General features: G+C 39.2%; 1 protein-coding gene across 1 annotated transcript in view; it reads right to left on the bottom strand.

Annotated features, from left to right (window-relative positions):
* Positions 1-1,261: 1,261 nt before the first annotated feature.
* LOC150089408 (ribosomal RNA processing protein 1 homolog B-like) overlaps positions 1,262-19,026 on the bottom strand; it is a 38,089-nt gene continuing 20,324 nt past the window's right edge. The window contains exons 5-7 of the mRNA XM_090389972.1: positions 10,257-10,422; positions 3,958-4,055; positions 1,262-1,277 (exon numbers count right to left, since the gene is read on the bottom strand). Of these exons, the coding sequence (XP_090246098.1) occupies positions 1,262-1,277; positions 3,958-4,055; positions 10,257-10,422 (280 nt within the window). The remainder of the gene's footprint in view (positions 1,278-3,957; positions 4,056-10,256; positions 10,423-19,026) is intronic.

Below are 19,026 nucleotides of genomic sequence, written 5' to 3' on the forward strand. Positions count from 1 at the left end.
TGATATTTTGGACATCGTAGGACCTACAGAATGGATCCCGTAGGTGAAGATAAGGTAGACAATGACATCGATTTGTTAGTTCCTGTTCCTACTACATCAGAAATGCAAAAACTGATAAAAAGTATGCGCAGATATTTAGATGTACATATGAGGGGTGAAACGAACCAAATAATGGACGATATTGAACAATTGTAGATAATAACATGATAAATAACACAGCGCAAAAAAAATCAGATTTTTTTTATTTTTTACATATTGCGTGTTTTTTTTTTTTATCTTATGAAGTCAATGTTAATAAAATTGTGTTTGTAAAATGCCCCTTGTGTAGTGTTATATAGTGCATAAAATGTTAACTTGTTTAAACTTTATCTTAACTTTTGATTATTACGACATCAAAAACATTGGTGATGTTTTCTTTTTTTGTTTACTTCTTTTAACATGAAAAAATATTTATGTCCCCATGGTTTCATGTTAAATGATTTCCACTGTACATATATATAAATGGATTTTCAATGTAACTCTTTAAAGGAAAAGTTGAAAGAGTTACACAGAAAAGAGGTATACAGTGGTTCTTAACTATGTACTTAAATACTTGTTCTTAACTATGAATAAAATTTTGATACAGTATTTTCTAAACATGTTACTCATTATTATAACAATTAAAATCTTTTAAACACATTTAAACGTTTTTCTGTTAATTGTATATGGTTGCATAAGTGTTTAGGCATATATAGAAAACAATTGGGGCTATTTGGGTGAGAGAACGGTTTTTTGCAGAACTTCACGTTTCCGCGATAAGTGTTGACATGTAACCCCTGCAAATATGAAGACCCGACTGTGTGTATCTATCTATCTATATATAAGAGATAGTATTAAAGAGTAAAAACAGATAAGATATTTGAAGGTTAAAAAAACAGGATTGGATATGGCAAATGCACCAAAGCATGCAAAGCAGCAGCAGTGGATGCAAATGTAAGTATGTGCATATCATAAAAAAGACAAATAAAGATGGTAGTACGAAACGTCCGGAAAACCACAGGCCAAAAAGGAAGATAGCCGAAAATGTAGTAACCTAAAAAAAAAGTAACAGCAGCCTACATCAGATAAAGGCGGGAAATTTTTTTTGCAAAAATACTTCAAAACAGGGAAGAAAAGCAAATATGCAATTAATAAAATTAAAATAAAATCTGATGAGAGCAAAGTGAATATTGATACATGATCATCGGGGGATACACCTAACCATGCATCAAAGGACTGCATTTCATACTTGCCAATAGCTATGCAAGAGAAAATTTAAAAATGTAAACAAAATAGAAAGATATCTCTTACATAGTATGGACAAGGTAGTCCCTGTGCAATTTTTAAAAATGAAGATACAAGTACAAATTTGTAAAATTAAAATAAAAAGCTGGAAGATTAAACAATTATACCTGAAAATGGCGACTAGAAAATACACGAGGTCGAACCGATAGCTGCAAACGAAGCAGTAACAAATAGGGACAAATCTGTTAAATAATACAGCAACTAACATGACAGAGAGCTCTGTTTTTTTTTTTGTTAATTGTTGGTGCATCGGCTTCTGTGGCTATAATGCACCTCCCAAAGTTTTTCCATTTTACTCTGATCCAAGCCCGAAGCAGGATTCAAAACAGTGAGCTTTGGGTTACCAGGCAGGCACTTTACCCACCTGGCTAGCCCGGTCGGCCAGAGAGCTATGAAAAAAATGGAGGACTGGTGACCTCAATAATAGATTTTAAGACAGTTTTTAGAAACAAAGAAAAATAAACTGAATTTTGTTCAGACAAGAAAGGTAAGAAGAATGTGGCAAGAAGTGCAACAGATAGGACTATATAAAAAAGAAATAAAACAGAAGAGGCTGTAGTTTAAATTTAGCATCGTGCAAAGCAGCAGATGGCTAAAACTTAAAGATATAAATAGTGAATTAAAACCAGTGGAGATAACAGAAAAATAAAAATCGTTTTGACCAATCAAATGCACTAAAGCGCGTAAAGCAGCAGCAAAGGATGCAGATGTATATATAATAATAATATTAAATAATAAATGCTGATGTTAGTAACACTAAAGACCACAAGGAAAAGAGTAGATTAACTATAGATTAAAGATTAAAGCCAGCATAGGCTAAATGGCAAAACAGAGTTACAAACAAGACCATCAAAAGACTGCAAAACATAAATGAGCAGATTAACTATAGATTAAAGATTAATCTTTAATCTATCTTTTCCTTGTGGCCTTTAGCGTTACTAGTATTCTTAAAAATACACCCAATTTATGTTTTGCAGTCTTTTGATGGTCTTGTTTGTAAATCCCATTTAGCCTAGGCTGGCATTGATCTTTACTCTATAGTTAATCTACTCTTTTCCTTGTGGTCTTTAGTGTTACTAGCATTGGCTTTTATTATTATTATAAATCTATTTATATATATATATAAGTTATATGAAAGTGGCACCTAGCGCAAATATTTTCAAAACTAGATCCAGAAAAGAAATTGTAAATGATGTATGGTATAGTGATGTACACTTTTCTTTTTTTTTTTTTTTCATATTTCTGCCAGATGGCATTATAAATATACACCAATGAGCCAAAACATTGACCAGCGAGTCGTTATGCAAATCGAAGTAACTGCAGGTGAACTACAGAAGGTGTGCGGATCGGGACACAATGTAAAAAACACCTGATACTGAGCTCCGTTAATCAGTTATTCTTGTTCTTCAGATGGGTAAGGTAGTGGACTTAAGTGAGTTAATTGTAAGGCCAAACGACTGCATCAGAGCATATCCGAAACGGCATGGCTGCTGGGGTGCTCACGGTCAGCCGTGGTTAGTACCTACCAAAAGTGATCCAAGGAGGGGGAACCCACGAACTGTTGGCAAGGTGCTGGATGAACACTGCTCATCGATGCTCGAGGTGAGCAAACACTCTCCCAGATCGTATGTGGCAACAGAAGGGCGACTGTAGAGCAACTCGCCGGTAATTGGAATGCTGGTGACGGATGTAACATGACGGATGTAACAACACACAGTATATCGAACCCTGCTGAAAATGGGGCTGCATAGCAGCAGGCCACTCCAAGTGCCCAGGCTAACCACGGTTCACCAGCGACAGCACCTACAATGGGCACGCGAGATCGAAACTGGACCTTGAGTGATTGGAAGAAGGTAGTCTGGTCTGATGATTCACGTTTCTTGTTGCACCATGTGGACTGCTGGGTATATATGCATTGTTTACCTGGGGAAGTGATGCCGCCTGGATGTGCTGTGGGATGAAAACAAGCCGGTGGCAGCGGTGTCATGCTTTGGGCGATGTTCTGCTGGGATACCCTGGGTCCAGTCATCCATGTGCCAGGCGTTCTGACCTCTACCACCTACGTAAACATCAATGCTGACCAGATACACCCATTCATGGCAACGGTCTTCCCTTCTGGCCGTGCTGTCTTTCAGCAGGATGCCACAGCGCCCGGATTGTTCGAGACTGGTTCACGGAACATGAGGAAGGCTTCCAGGTATTACCCTGGCTTTAAAATTCCTCAAACATCAATCCCATTGAGTATCTGTGGTTTGTGTTGGAACAGCAACTCTGATCTGTGGTGTCTGAACCATGGACCTTGCAGGAGTTAAAGGATCTGCTGGTTACGTGTTGGTACCAGATACCACAAAACATATTTAGAAATCTTGTAGCATCCATGCCACGCTGGGTACAAGCTGTTTTGGCTGCACGTGGAGGACCAACATCATATTAGATAGGTGGTCATAATGACTCATCGGTGTATATCGGTTTTAGCAAACATGATTCACTGATCCATACAATTTTGTCATAATCAAGTTTCATTGCATTTATTTCTTCCCTGCCATACTTTACCATGTTTTTTTATCAATGATTTATATGTGCATGTTACCATGCCCCTCAGTGAATATAAAAAATAAAATAAATTTTACATACTTTTTAATTAAGCTGTACATGACATCTCTGTTCTTTTTGTGAATGCCTTCCTTACTGGCATATTTCAGAAGGAGATCTCCAATTGCCTCATAATTAAACTGCAAAAAAAAATTTAGGAAAAAAAAAGGCATAACCTCAATGGCAAGCAACATGACCATCAATCAAATATTTCAATTATTTATTTAGGTTTTCAGTCAGTTACATCTCAATTTGTAGCTTTTGTTTATTTCTGCTGCTTCAAATTTATTAAAGTATTGAAAAATGTGTTTTATTTTGGCTATTAAAGTTTTGATTCTTTCACTCCTCAATATTTAATGATTAAGAATGCTTGGCAAAACATAAAAAAGTTGATGAAGAATTATTTTCATACAAAATAATTCTTCAAAGAGGCCTCTGGGGTTGGAAAAGTTCTGACTCATAATAACTGCAATGGAATACACCAACCATTTATGACTGAAACTTTATTAAAATAATAATAAGATAAAATAAGATAGGATAAAATTTTGTTGTAAAAATAAAATACACTGACAATTGTAGAGTTAAAAGCGATAAAATTAAAATATATGGAATATTACAAATTAAGAGTGATAAAACAACAGTAGCTTTCAAAGCTGACTACCACCTTTATCAACAGTAAAACTTTTCTGTCCAGGCACATCCTAAATAACATCAGTGGGATCATGGCTCACAGCACTTGTTACTGTAGGAACATGGGCATTATCCTCCAAACGTGCACGGGGGACCGGAAATGGATTGGGAGCATGCCAGGCGGAACCGTTCGTTCCGTCCAAGAATTACGGTTTCAAAGAGGGAATGAATACGGACTCCCCCTATCTCTATTGATGGTATTATGTCCCAAGGAACAAATCCACAAGCTCAAGCCATTTCTGGTTCCAATACCTAAGTGAACGATCAACGATGACGGAATTGCCTGGAGAAATTTAGTGGTTCTCCTCCCAGAAGTGATCAGCCACAGCAGATTTCACACAATATGCGGTCTTTATTGTCACTAATATCTTCCTCCATACGATCTTTAAACCTGTTTTGTTTCTCCAACATAGTTGTTGTTGTTATTTGGTTTTTAGGAGCATTAGCAACTAAGGCCATTTTGCTCCGGGGATATGCAGTGGTCATTCCCTGACCTTTCCGCATCCTCCGTATTTGGTAGTCACGGGCTCGAACCCCGGTCTAATCAAGAAGTGTGTGCTACGCACTGCTGCTCCTGCCTACCTGGCTATGGAGGCGCCTCCAACATAGTACTCCCGACATTCCAGACATTTGATCTCACATATAACCCCACTTGTATGCTCAATAGTTACAGGATCTTTTACCTTTTGACATGACTGTGTGCAATCTTTGCCCTTGCAGCTGCACACAGCATGTCTAACAAGTGCAAAATATTCTAGAAATCTGCTCTATTAAGCCTGGATAGCATTAGTAGAGACATGCGATGCAAGAAAGCAAGCTTATCTAGCATCAGCCAAAAAAGAAACCCCTTGCCAATTCACCCATCCATTCACTCCAATTGTTTCTCTAGTTCTGCCTTGTACCTATTTAAGTTGTTGACCTCCACTGCAATAGATGGAAGTTTGTTCCAACTATCAATCACCCGTACGCTAAAGGCATTCCGCACATCCGTGCTAGCAAAATTCCTGTGTATCAATGACAAGACACCATGAGGTATTCTTGCAGCCTGTCTGCACTGTCAGAAAACTTCATATCTGACTGCACAATTACTCCCAGATCCTTTTCATTCTCCACTACCCTGAGCAGTGTTCTCCTCAGGATCTATCAAATGGGCGCACCGCCCGGCTAAAAGTTAAAGTATTCTCGTGGTACAGTATGGTACTACTCACTGATCTCCATCAATATTAATTCGAACATAGTATGCGATCAAGGATATGCAACAGGAGCATATAAGGTTAAATCATGCAATTAATTTTTGCTCTGGATCGCTTAAGTCGCATTTATAAATAACAGAAAATTTTATAATATTGAAAAGTATTACATTTCCCCACCCAGCTACTTCATAATGCCACCAGGCTGGCAAAATTTTCTGGGGGAACACTGCTGAGTGTAGTACTTTACCCTGGGGTTACTGCTACCCATACGCAGTACTTTACATTTGTCGATGTTAAACTGCAGTTGTCTCAGCCAATCTGCTCAACGTTTTTTAGATTATATTGCAGTAGCATGTCATTAACAACCTTGCCAATCTTCGTTTTGTCTGCAAACGTGGACATTAAATCGGATACACCTTCATTAATATCATTGATAAATACAGAAAACAACAATGGGCCCAACACTGAACCTTGGGGGACTGCACAGATAACATTAGTCCACTGATTACCACTCTCTCTTCTCCCACTCAACCATCCCTTTATCCATATCAGCAACTTATCCTTAATGCCATGCTGCTCCAATTTATACAGTAGCCTTCCGTGTGCAACACGGAAGGCTACTGTATAAATTTTTTACATTTTAGGAAAGCATTAAAAGCTTTCCTAAAATCCAAGTACAAATTTGTATATATCAGAATTATTTTTTGCATCCAGTTCCTCTGTGTCCACATATTATCCAATTTTTTTTTCCTTGTCCTCCCCGTTTTCTCATTATTATATATGAGGTCAGCGTTTTTACTGTTTTTTGGCATGAAATTTTTACGGCTGGATGCGCTTCCCGACGCCAACCCTCACCCTTTATCTGGGCTGGGGATATGCAGTGGTCATTCCCTGACCTTCCGCATCCTCCATATTTGGTGGTCACGGGCTCGAACCCCGGTCAAAGCAGGAAGCGTGTGCTATGCACTGCTGCTACCGCCCACAAGGCTATGGAGGCATCCCCATCATAACATCCAATTAAATTAATCAAATAAGACTTCCCCTTAACAACCCATACTGTGTCTGAACTATAACTGCAATCTTGTCTAGGTAAACCTGCAATGCTTCTTTAACCGGCGACTAGATTATTTTCCCCGGAACAGTAGTTAAACTAACAGGTCTGTAATTACTCGCGTCACCCTTTGACCCTCTTTGTGAATTGGAGATACATTTGCACGTCAGTGGGGACCTCCTCTGAGTCCAAGGATGCTCTCATAATCATAGCTGGCGCCTCCGTAGCCAGGTTGGCAGGAGCAGCAGTGCATAGCACACGCTTCTTGATTAGACCGGGGTTCGAGCCCATGACCACCAAATACGGAGGATGCGGAAAGGTCAGGGAATGACCACCGCATATCCCCGTAGCAATATGGCCTTAGTTGCTAATGCTCCAGAGAAAAAAACCAAATAACAAATAATAATGGCTAAGGGTTTGCTTACTTCCTTTGCTGCATCCTTTAATCTAACTGGATAGATCACAACCACCACAGGTGCCTTTCTTATCTTTAACTTCAACAATTTCTCCTCTACTTTTCTCTCGGTTATTATAAAATCATTTAGCTTCCTGTTAGTCTGATAAGCTTCTGGCCTCCAATTCCCTAAAGAATTTCCCATGTGTGAATAGAGATGTAGACTTGATTACAGACTAGCTTATATCTACAATAGTCTTCTATGTCACCTAATAATTTATATGTATCCCATGCATTTTTATTCTGTGCGACGAGTTTCATTAGTTGATTTGCCATTCATATAGGCCTAAACATTGAACAGTTTTTCTTAGTTGGTATGAAAAGTCTAGTAGCCAGTATGAACATCCTAGATCCACATAGGTATTGGAACTGGAAATAGCTCAAGAGCTTCCAGATTTGTTCCTCGGAACATAATACCATCAACAGAGACAGGGGTGTGTATTCATTCCCGCTTTAAAACTGTAATTCTTGGATGGGATGAATGGTTCAGCCTGGCACGCTCCCGAGCCATTTTCGGTCTCCACATACATGGGAAGGATAATACCATGCTCCTACAGTAACATGTGCTGTGAACTGTGATCCTACTTACGTTATTTAAGGATGTGCCATGACAGTTAAGTTTTACTGTTGACAAAGGAGGTGGTCAACTTTGAAAGCGACCGCTGTTTTATTTCTTTTAATTTGTAATATTTCATATATTTTAATTTTATCTATCAATTTTCTGCCTTTAACTCTTCAATTGTCAGTGTATTTTATTTTTACAACAAAATTTTATCTTGTCTTATTTTATCTTATTATTATTTTAATAAAGTTTCAGTCACAGACAGTTGGTGTATTCTACTGCAGTTATTATGAGTCAGAAAATAAATTTTCTTTTGAATCTGTTATGATTCCACCTGAAATATTTTGAAATCAGTCAACTACCAAGCAGAAAGCAGTTAACTTTGCGTTTGTGCATTTTTCTTTGGAAATTATACTGTCTAAGCAGTATTTAACAACTGTATTTCATAATCAAATCTATATACAGTACAGCCCTCCCCGACTTATGTAAGGGTTGCATTTCGCAGAACTCTACGTAAGTCAGAATTTTCCTAAATGCTTATGCAACACTCGCAAATTTGATTGAATTTGATTCAAACAAAAAAAGAAATGTTTGATGAACATGTAAATAGAATTATTTATTCATTTTTTTTTTTCTCATGCACAGGAAAAATTACAAACTGTACAAAATTACAAAAATATCAAAATTATAAAATTACAAAAATATCAAAATTATAAAATTACAAAAAGATAAAGGAGACAGGCATAACGTCAGCAAGTTTTACCTTTTGAGCATCGTTGCCATAATCAACGTCTCCAGCTGATAAGTATGCTGCTGGGGAAGTTGAGGGCTGTGGAGATTTAGAAGGGGTTTTTTCCAACTCATCACAATTTCTCTACAGCTGCAGAATCAGAACTGGTGACTTCACAACATACAATAATGTTTTGGAAACCAGCGTGATGCTTGAACCTATTAAACCACCCATTGCTTGCCACAAACTTGGCTTGGGGTTCACATTACTTATCCTTAATACCTTCATAAAAACTTCTTGCTTTTGCTTGAATGGCCATTGGACTCGGGGAAACCCACTTCTGAATCTGATTTTCCATCTATATTATTAATAGCTTTTCCATCTTCGATGTAGCACCTGAATGCTGTTTTGTGACCACCGTTGATCTTAAATGCATTGATCCTTTAACATGTTTTTTTATACACACACTACCCCTTAAAATAGGATTCACTGTTGAAGCAGCAAGACCTAATTCCTTGCAATAGATGACAAACTTTGTCCTGCTTCATATTTCTTAATCATTTACATCTTCGTTTCTAAATCAATTTTGTTTCGTTTCCTAACACTGCCAGCACTTGTACTTTCTGTTGGTCCCTTCCCTTCACCACTGTAATAAGTAAATAGGAATTAAAAGAAGATTCTGATAATTTATTTATATTTTTTATATGACTGAAGATTTCAGTGAAGGGGAAACACATTTCACCATAATGATGTAAAACCCACACAAAAATCAGTTATCAGTATTATCGCAAATGCAATAAGATCAAGTTTACTACCCATTTACAATAGATTGCTCTAACAGAAAAGCTCAATAAACCAGAAAGTGCAAATTGTTTTTATTGTTTTATGGTAGTGACGTCCAGAAATCTATTTTAGAAAAATATCACCAAGCATTCAAAATTGATTCTTATAACAGAACATATGATAACGATGAAAGTGCAGTGCACTTTTTATTATGAAAATGTGCCTTTTAGAGAGACAAATAGCTTAGTTATATGGCAAAAATGTCAACTTCTGAGGTCTTGGAATGAGTTACTAAAGGGAAAAAAAAGTTTTATTGGGTTCACATGATATTTTCACGATACCTTGATTTATTCCTACAGGATGCAAAATATGTTTCCACGATTATTTTAAGTTTGCACTGGCCGGCAAAAACTTAACGTAAATTTGAGTATTACGTAAGTGCTGGGGAGTGGCTGTATATCCTCATTAATTCAATATTGGATTATTTGAAATGTGATGTATTTCAAAGTTTCTACTATTTCCCAACATACCAATATAGGATTTTATATGCATTTTAGTGCAGATTATACAAAATAAATCTACAATGTGACACTTGAATTTTCCAGCTACTTCATTTGCTAGAAGTTCTACTTTAAGGTTTGACATTCTCTGTAATCTTTATTTAATTTGCACATTACTGTTCATGTGTTTGGCTGTAAAGATAAATAAAACACTATAGTATAATTCGACACAATGACACACTATGATAAAACTATCAGTTTTTATTCTGAAACCTTGCAAAAGATTTAAGTCTTTACTGTACAGTATTAAGTTTACCAATTAATAGAACAGATTCCAAATTTGCTACGAATAAAATTTCTCTTGTGTTTGACACTTACTGGAATAACAGGCAACTCTTCATCATCTTCTAGGCATGAACCATTCTGGTTACTATTCCCTTTACTATCTTCATTTTCATCTTTTTCCTCAGCAGCAAGAAGTTCAGGTGACTGATAAATAATAAAGTGGAATACATCCTTTGCAACACTAGACAGGAACATATTCCTAAAAATTAGCAAAATACAAAATTTCTTAATGAAATAAAAATGAAAAGTGTCAGATCTACATTAGAATTCTTATTTACAATTTTGAAATTGAATGTAATGGGAAAGTGAAGTGAAATCCAGAGGAAAGACCTGACTGGGGAGGTGCGCGCACGCACACACACAACTTTCAACTTTTCTGGTGATTAAATTCAAAACATGATATGAGTTATTCAAAAGAAAAAAAAAAAAAAGTGTGTACGTTTTACGCACAAAAGATGCTTTATTTCATGTGAAAACATCCTTGGTTTGTAAAAGGTTACACTAAACCCTCAATTTCAAATACAAGATTGGGTACCTCATTGATGCTGTTTCCCAGAGACATTTAGATACGATGCAATTGCAAGTATACGTCTCTTATTTTAGTTATAATAAATCCATTAGTTATAAAAAAAATTTAAATTTTGAGTTGTTTTTGTGCTTTTTTGTCATACTGACTACTCTGGACATAGTATGCTACTTCTTATTAGTTATTATTTGTGTCTTATACCTATACAAGATTTGAGCAAAATTTATACCTATACAGTATTTGAGCTGATTTGCAAGTTGTGTGGGCTGAAAAACCTAGAATAACTCTCAGGTTAGAGATGAATATATAGATGCAGTGTAGTAAGTGTTGCACGTGACAAACTGCATTATACAGACAACCCCTGTATTTTTTTTGTTTTTGTTTGTTTGTTTGCTTTGGTTTTATTGGTGCATTAGCTACTAAGGCTGTAATGCGCCAAGACCATGTCATTTATAAAAAAATTTAAACTTTCAGTGACCTAATTAGTTAGGTCACTATGTCAAGAAGTATAAGAAAAATGTAAATTTTATAAACGAGTAAAAATATTTATTGATTTTAAAAATCTAAAAATAGCAGACACATTGTCATTGTCGGATAAAATCTGACTGAGTGTATACGGCCCAGTCAGATGATTAAAAGCAGTACAACGGATATTACTAAAATCTGGACAATCAATTAAAATGTGTCTCATAGTTAAAATTGTGCCACAGGACACACACATTGGAGGGTCATCAGCCCTCAGCAAAAACGAATGAGTTAAATGACTATGTCCTATGCGAGTCCGGGCAAGAACAACTTCCTCCCTACGATTCCTGCACAGACTAGACTGCCACGGTTCAATTACAGGCTTTACACAATAGTTTATTTCCAGTCTGTCTATTTCACGAGTCCTGCCATTGGGAGTGTATGTTTTGGTGTATTATTTGCCTGTAGTCTGTATAGGGGACTGACAGGCAGCGGATATTATTGGGAATTGCTGATTTGGCTGCGGCGTCAGCCAAATCATTTCCCCTAATCCCAATGTGGCTGGGACTCCAGCAGAAGCGGATATCATATTCACGTCCAAGGAGGAAGTGAATCTTCTGCTGAATACTAGACAGAACTGGATGAAGATTATACCTCACAGGTATTAAAGCCTGCAACACACTGAGAGAATCGGAATATAAAATGAACCGTTGGTATTGGCATTTACTAATGTGATCCAAGGCTAACTCTATAGCATGCAGCTCTGCAGTAAATATACTGCATTCAGAGGGAATCTGCTCCGATGTAGTGCTGTCTGTAAAGACAGCAGCAGATCCCACATATGATTCCGACTTCGAACCGTCTGTGTAGACTGGCGCGAATTCGGAATGTTCAGCTCGGTGTGCTGAATAAAGCTGCAGGTAGACCAATGATGGAGTGTCCGACTTTCCCCAGTTTCTAAGGGACAAGTCACATGCCGGGACATGAGCATGCCAGGGTGGAAAGGGTTGCTTTGGTGTTTGGGCAACCTTGTCTACCTTGATATTAACTTCTTTGAGTAGCTCTTGGAGACGAATACCAAAAGCACGATTGGCAGTCTTCCGGGTGTTGTACAAATTTTCCCATCATGGGTCAAAAACGAATGGCCACGTAGGATGGTCTGGCAGGGATTTCAGTTTTAAGGTGTACTTTAGAGACAACTGCTTACGACGAAGCGATAACGGTGGTTCGTTTGCTTCGACGTATAAGCTCTGGACAGGAGATGTTCGAAATGCTCCAGTAGCGATACGTAGAGCCTGATGATGGACAGGGTCCAACCATCGAAGGGTACTGTCTCTGGCTGAGGAATATACCTGGGACCCATAATCTAGTTTGGATCGCACAAGTGCACGGTAAAGCCGAAGAAGGGTACATCGGTCTGCTCCTCAAGATGTAGAGGAGAGCGAGCGGAGAATATTAAGCCCACGTGTGCACTTTGTGCGGAGTTGACGAATATGATCCAAAAAGGTTGGTTTTTTATCGAATATGAGTCCCAAGAATTTTATGTTCGCTGCTACTGGAATAGCATTTTGTCCGAGCCTTAATTCAGGTTCAGGATGAAGATTACACTTGCGACAAAAGTGTACGCAAACGGTCTTCTCCAGCGAGAACCTGAAGCCATTAGCAAGTGCCCAGGAATTCAGACTATCGATGGCTTTCTGAAGTTGTCTTTCAATAACCCTCATGTTGCATGACTGACAAAAAATGCTAGAGTCATCAACATAGAGGGCACTGTTTACAGTCGGAGGAAGTTGTTCTGTGATGGAATTTATTTTGATTGCAAAAAGCGTGACACTTAATACTGATCCTTGTGGTACTCCCTCCTCTTGGATAAAGGAGCGAGAGAGTGAGGATCCCACACGAACTTGGAACGATCGATTGGCTAAAAAGGTTTGAATAAAAAGGGGCAGATGCCCCCTAAGGCCTAGGCTATGTAAATCTTTTAAAATGCCAAATCTCCAAGTTGTGTCATACGCTTTTTCCATGTCAAAGAACACCGACACCAAGTGTTCGCGTTTTAGGAAAGCATCCCGGATGGATGCTTCCAATCTAATAAGATGGTCAAAAGCGGACCGGTTCCTTCGGAAGCCGCACTGGATGTCGGAGAGAAGGTCATTTGATTCGAGATACCATATTAAACGAGAATTAACCATTCTCTCCAGGATTTTGCACAGACAGCTAGTCAGAGCAATAGGACGATAATTGGTGGTGACTTTTGGATCCTTTCCTGGCTTAGGGAAGGCAAGAACGATTGCCTTTCGCCAGGAGTCCGGAAACTGCCCTTCAGTAAAGATTCTGTTATACAGAAGGAGCAGACAATCCATAGATTTTGGTGATAGATGTTTAATCATTTCATAAGGGATGCCATCTGGTCCAACGGCACTTGCTTTGGAAAGAGAGAGGGCTCTTTCCAGTTCCTGAATAGTGAAATCCCCGTTGTAGGGATAAATGCTCTTAGATTTAAAGCTAAGTGCCTGTTTTTCGATTTTATATTTCAGGACCAGGAACTCTGGGGAATACGAAGATGTTGCAGAGATGTTAGAGAAAATTTCCCCAAAAGAATTAGCTATTGCAGTTGGATCTGCAATAGCGCATCCATTATAATCTAGGATTGAAGAAGGGTGGGATGTATATTTTCCGTTCATTTTCCAGATTTTATCCCAGACTACCTTAGAGTTGGTAGACTGGTTAATAGATGATGTAAAACGATCCACGATTCCTTTTGACTCTGACGGCAGATATATCGTGTTTTGGCTCGTGCACGTTTAAAGGCTATAAGGTTGGTCGTAGTAGGATATCGGCGGAATATCCCCCACGCTTTGTTTTGAGCCTTTTTTGCTGCTGTGCATTGTGAATTCCACCAAGGTTTAGGAAATGGTGGAAACCGGGCAGATGTTTTTGGAACAGCATTCACAGCTGCTTGGACAATATTTTCTGTGATGTACTTAACTGCATCATTGATAGGCTCTTGACTGACTGTGCTAAGATCAAAATTTGCCTGATGTTGGAAGGCAGTCCAGTCAGTCTGATCAATCTTCCACCGTGGTAACCTGAAAGGAAGACATGGGCTGCCACTGTGTAACGAGGTTATCACAGGGAAGTGATCATTTCCGTATGGATTCTCCTCCACTTCCCAAGTGAGTGAAGGGAGTAGAGAAGGGGAGCAGATAGAGAGATCAATGGCAGAAAAAGTACGGGTAGGCATGTGGAAGAAGGTGTTTGTTCCAGTATTTAGAAGGGAAAGGTCATTGCCATTGAGCATACGCTCTATGACTCGTCCCCTTCCGTTGATGTTAGCACTACCCCACAGGGTGTTATGTCCGTTAAAATCCCCGAGAAGTAAGAAAGGGGGAGGCAGCTGCGTTAGAAGATCAAAGTCTGCCTGGGTGATGTCAGTCCCAGGTGGCAAATAAATGGAGCACACAGTTAATAACAATCCCACTGAAAGGCGAATTGCAACAGCCTCTATGCTGGTTGTAATTAGCAAGGGCTGCACTGGGGTCTGGTTACCCACAAGGTTAGCCACTCCCCCATGTACAGAGCCATCCGCAATTCTATCCCTTCGAAAAACTGATGTTGTGCATGGTGGGATCATCATTTGCCTTTAGATATGTCTCCTGCAAGCAAAAGCAAACTGGCTCGTGCTTTTGCAGGAGGGCCTTGATGTCATCAATATTTCGCCAGAATCCACGACAATTCCATTGTAGGAATTTAGCCATTATTTTGGCTTGGTGGGTCCATCAGGCGGCTTCCGAGGTGCTGAGGGCTTACTTTTATCAGTCTTGGATTTGTCTTTTTTGGGGAAGAATGGATGCAGTCCCGTGTCCATTTCCTCCTCCGCAAAGAGTTCCAAGACTGAATCTTCAGGTACCTCCTTCTGCTCGACATCCATCTTTTCTTGGGTACTAGGGGGACTTCCCCTTTCTTATTATTTTCTTTCATAATTACCTTTGTTACTTGTGGAGCATTAGGAGGTACTGATATAGGAGTGGCAGCTGATTGGTCCTTTTGTGCAGGTTTTTGAGAACTTAAGAGATACCGCACGATGGGAGTGAAAGACTCCTTTGGAGGAATGGTCATGTCCGTCTGAGTTCCGACGGAACATCTCCCTGCTACCTTCTGGGCATAGGTAGGTTTGTTGATATTCAGGGGTTTGACCGATTTCCTTGCCTCCTGGTATGATATATTTAGCTCTGCCTTCAGCCGTTGAATTTCTTTTTCTTCTTTCCACCTCTGGCATGCTCGTGAATTGGCCGGGTGTTTGCCTTCACAGTTAATACAGGTGGGTTTTGCAGCTGAACATGCTGTTGTTTTGTGGTCCTTTGCACCGCATCGAGCGCATGCAAAGACTCCACGACAGGCCATTTGAGAATGTAAATACTTCTGGCATTTAAAGCACTGTAAAGGGTTCGGAACGTATGGACGCACTGAACAGTTGATGTATCCAGCTTTAATCTCATCAGGAGGATTGGGAGAGTTAAGTCAGGATAACACTCCTGGTTTTAACAATTTTTCCATCCCTTTGCGCAGTGATTCTCTTGACGGCAGTAACTCCCTGTGGTTTTAATTCGGAGCAGATTTCCTCCTCGGTGACGTCGAGAAGGTCCCACTCTGAAATGACACCTCTCGATGAATTGAGTGTTCTGTGTGGTGTCACTGTTATAGGGATTCCTCCGATTGATGTTGTTCGGAGTAGATGTTCAGATTGCCGGTCATTTTTAGTTTCAATTAAAAAGGTATCCAGAACGAAGCCTCTTAACTGATTTGGGTGAACCTGTTAACGCGTCTAACCCTTTTTGTATAAAAAAGGGCGACATTTTAGCAATTGGTGTCTCATTGGTAGAATGCATAATTAAGAACCTTGGGACTGGTTCTGATGGTACTTCAGTTCTCTGCCTTTTTTTTTAGCAATAATGCTATCAGTATCGTTGTCTATGTTTTCAGATAGGGACCGGGTTAGGGACCCTGAAGAAGTAAGTTTATCAGGATTCATATAGTTTTTTGAATTGTTCAGTGCCCGGGCTCCCCACCCACCGCGGAGCCCAAAGAGACGCCCACTACCCGGCATGCAATAAATGCGCTCGGGAGTGGGATGCCAGGGCTACCCAGACACTATACCCGCACCGCCGCCAGCCTGAATCCTGTCCCTCGGACCGTGAGGGTAGGGGCATGGCATTGACACGGTTGACCCTCGCAGGCGAGCCTACTAGCCGATTGATCCTAGCCGGGCCTTCCAGGACCTCCCGTCTTATCGAAGCAGGGGCAAAAGTGGTGTATTGAAGCTGGGCCCCTCAACCACCAGGATCCCCCCTTTCCGAATTTCCACAGGTCGCAGCACACGGCAAACACACCGGATTCCATTGATGTAAGCCTGGAACCTGGGCTGTGGGCGTTGGATCCCAGTGACGCTAGTCTGGAAGCCCAGCAGCGTCACGGGGAGGTCCCCTCACCACGTACAGGTGCCCACGTCGAGGGGCAACCCCCGTATAACACGGTACTTCTACAACACAGGTTTGCTCTAACACGATTGATAAATTGCGGCAATCCTCACACAACATGGTACTTATATAACACAGTTCTGCTCTAATGTGGTTAGAGAATTTCTGCAAACCTCGCATAACAGGACATTTTTGAGCTTATGTTAGATGTAAATTTTCAACATTTCCGTGCTTTTTGAACAATGACGTTGACCTATTGGTCAAAAAAAAAAAAAAAAAAAAAAAAAATTGAGAAATCACTGTATTTTATTTTGTTGGGAAATTCAAGTGTTATGTTCTGTGTTATTGAACTTGCGGAAAAATCTAGATTTCAAAGTTTTATTGCTATTGGATAGCATGCCAGGCCAACCAAAAGATTTAAATTATCCAAATAATGAAGTTGTTTCTACCACCACAATTGTACTAGGTTAATACTTCTTTCATTCAGCCAGATCAAGGCATTATATCCACCTTTAAAACTCATTCCAACAGAAAATTGTTACAATGGATTTTGGAAAAAATTGATTCTGAATCTATTGAAGTAATGGAGGCATAGAAACATTTCTCAATTTTAGACTGTATCAGAATCATAGCTTTATTGCTCAAAGAAGTAAAATCGTCAACGTTAAATGTGTGGAAAAATGTATAGCCAGAGCCAGTTTGTTCAGAAAATATGATTGAACCAGCAGAAAATGGAATCGGTGCATTTTTTTAATTTTATTTATTAATTAAGAAGGTCCCAGCCACCCAATGGCAACCCCACTGTCGGTTACACATAATTTAGCAGTACTGTGATATACTTCCTCTCCTGTTTGCCCAAGTACAGGGAGGGAAAAACTGCCATGACCAAAAAAGATTGATATGAACAAACTGAGAATGATCAAATTACATAAAAAATAAATATACATATAATTAAATTTCAGACAAAGTCCAAACTTCATTGGAAAGAGCTACATGTCTTCAGTCTGTTGGAAAGCTAGCAGTGCAAGGAGCTGCCGAGAACAGAAATGCCAGCAGGAGCTGCCAAGAACAGAAATGCTAGCACAAGGAGCTGGAGTTGCAGTGGATATAGTAGACTCGTGCCTCCACCAAAGCAAAGCCTTTCAGAATGATTTCACAGAATTTTAGGTAATTTGGCACTACATCACCCTGCATTACAAATCCAAGGCTTCCAGATGCAGAAGAGTCTTCTGCTTAAGAAAATATTGCAGTTGCAAAGGCTTGGAAAGCCAAGAAGTTCTGTTTACCAACTAGAATTGTCTTGCAGCCTTCTGCCATAAGATTGAGATTACTCACCTGAGATTTCAATTCATAGATCGCTGTACTCTTCACAGTTAATGCAAAGATGCAACTTTGCATCAATTGAACCATGACTAGTCAAATAAGAACATAGCTTGTAAGTTTGATGCAAACCATTTGAATTTTATCTCTGCTGCATTTCTTAAATCTGGGAAAAATTTGTGTAATCTGCCCTTGATCACAAACACTCCAACAGTCTTGCCAGATTTTAACTAAAGCGTCCCAGGGAATTGGTGTGATAGTAGAAATTGCTACGTCGGTAGGAGGGGAAGGTTCTGATGATATGACTATTGAATCCCTCGTGGGTAACACAGTTGGTAGATTCGCCCTCTTCTCCACACCAGGTGGAAAAGACCTGAGTTCGAAACCTGTCGATGACGGGAGGAATTTTTATGGATCTTTTTCACAGAGTGGCTGAGTTAGTCAGGCTCAGGCGAGGGTAGCATGGTTTTTTCTCCCGGAAATTTTTGTTCTTCTTATAGACGATATAAACAGAGCAACAGGGCGTTAGTCGCCGATGCTCCTAAAAAAATAAAAAATAAATAAAAAAATATATGATTACTGAAGATGTTCAAGAATTACTGGTAGAAAAAGAGGCTAGCAAAACGGATTTGGTGGAAATGGCATCAGAGGCAAATCAAATCAAATCAAATCAATTCAGAGGATGATGGCAAAGATAAATTCTTAATTTTCCAAATTTTACACTAAAAAGCATACAGGGAGGCATAAAGTTACCCGAGCAATTAGAATCTTATTTTTTAAATGCAGATTCTTGAATGAAAGAAGCTTACAGTTCAAAAGGGAGTGTCAAAATGATCAGTTCCATACACGAAATCTAGAATGGTGTATTTTTGTTAGTTTCATTAACATTTTATTAATGAAATAGTGCACTTTTGTTAGCTTTTGGAATGTAACTCACATTTTTGTACCTTTTCTTAGTCCCATATAACATGGTTTCGCACAACACGACATTTTAGAGGAACCTAACTACCGTGTT

Source organism: Mastigoproctus giganteus, chromosome 2 (assembly GCF_048544385.1).
Source record: "Mastigoproctus giganteus isolate SK-2022 chromosome 2, ASM4854438v1, whole genome shotgun sequence".
Classification (NCBI taxonomy): domain Eukaryota; kingdom Metazoa; phylum Arthropoda; class Arachnida; order Uropygi; family Thelyphonidae; genus Mastigoproctus; species Mastigoproctus giganteus.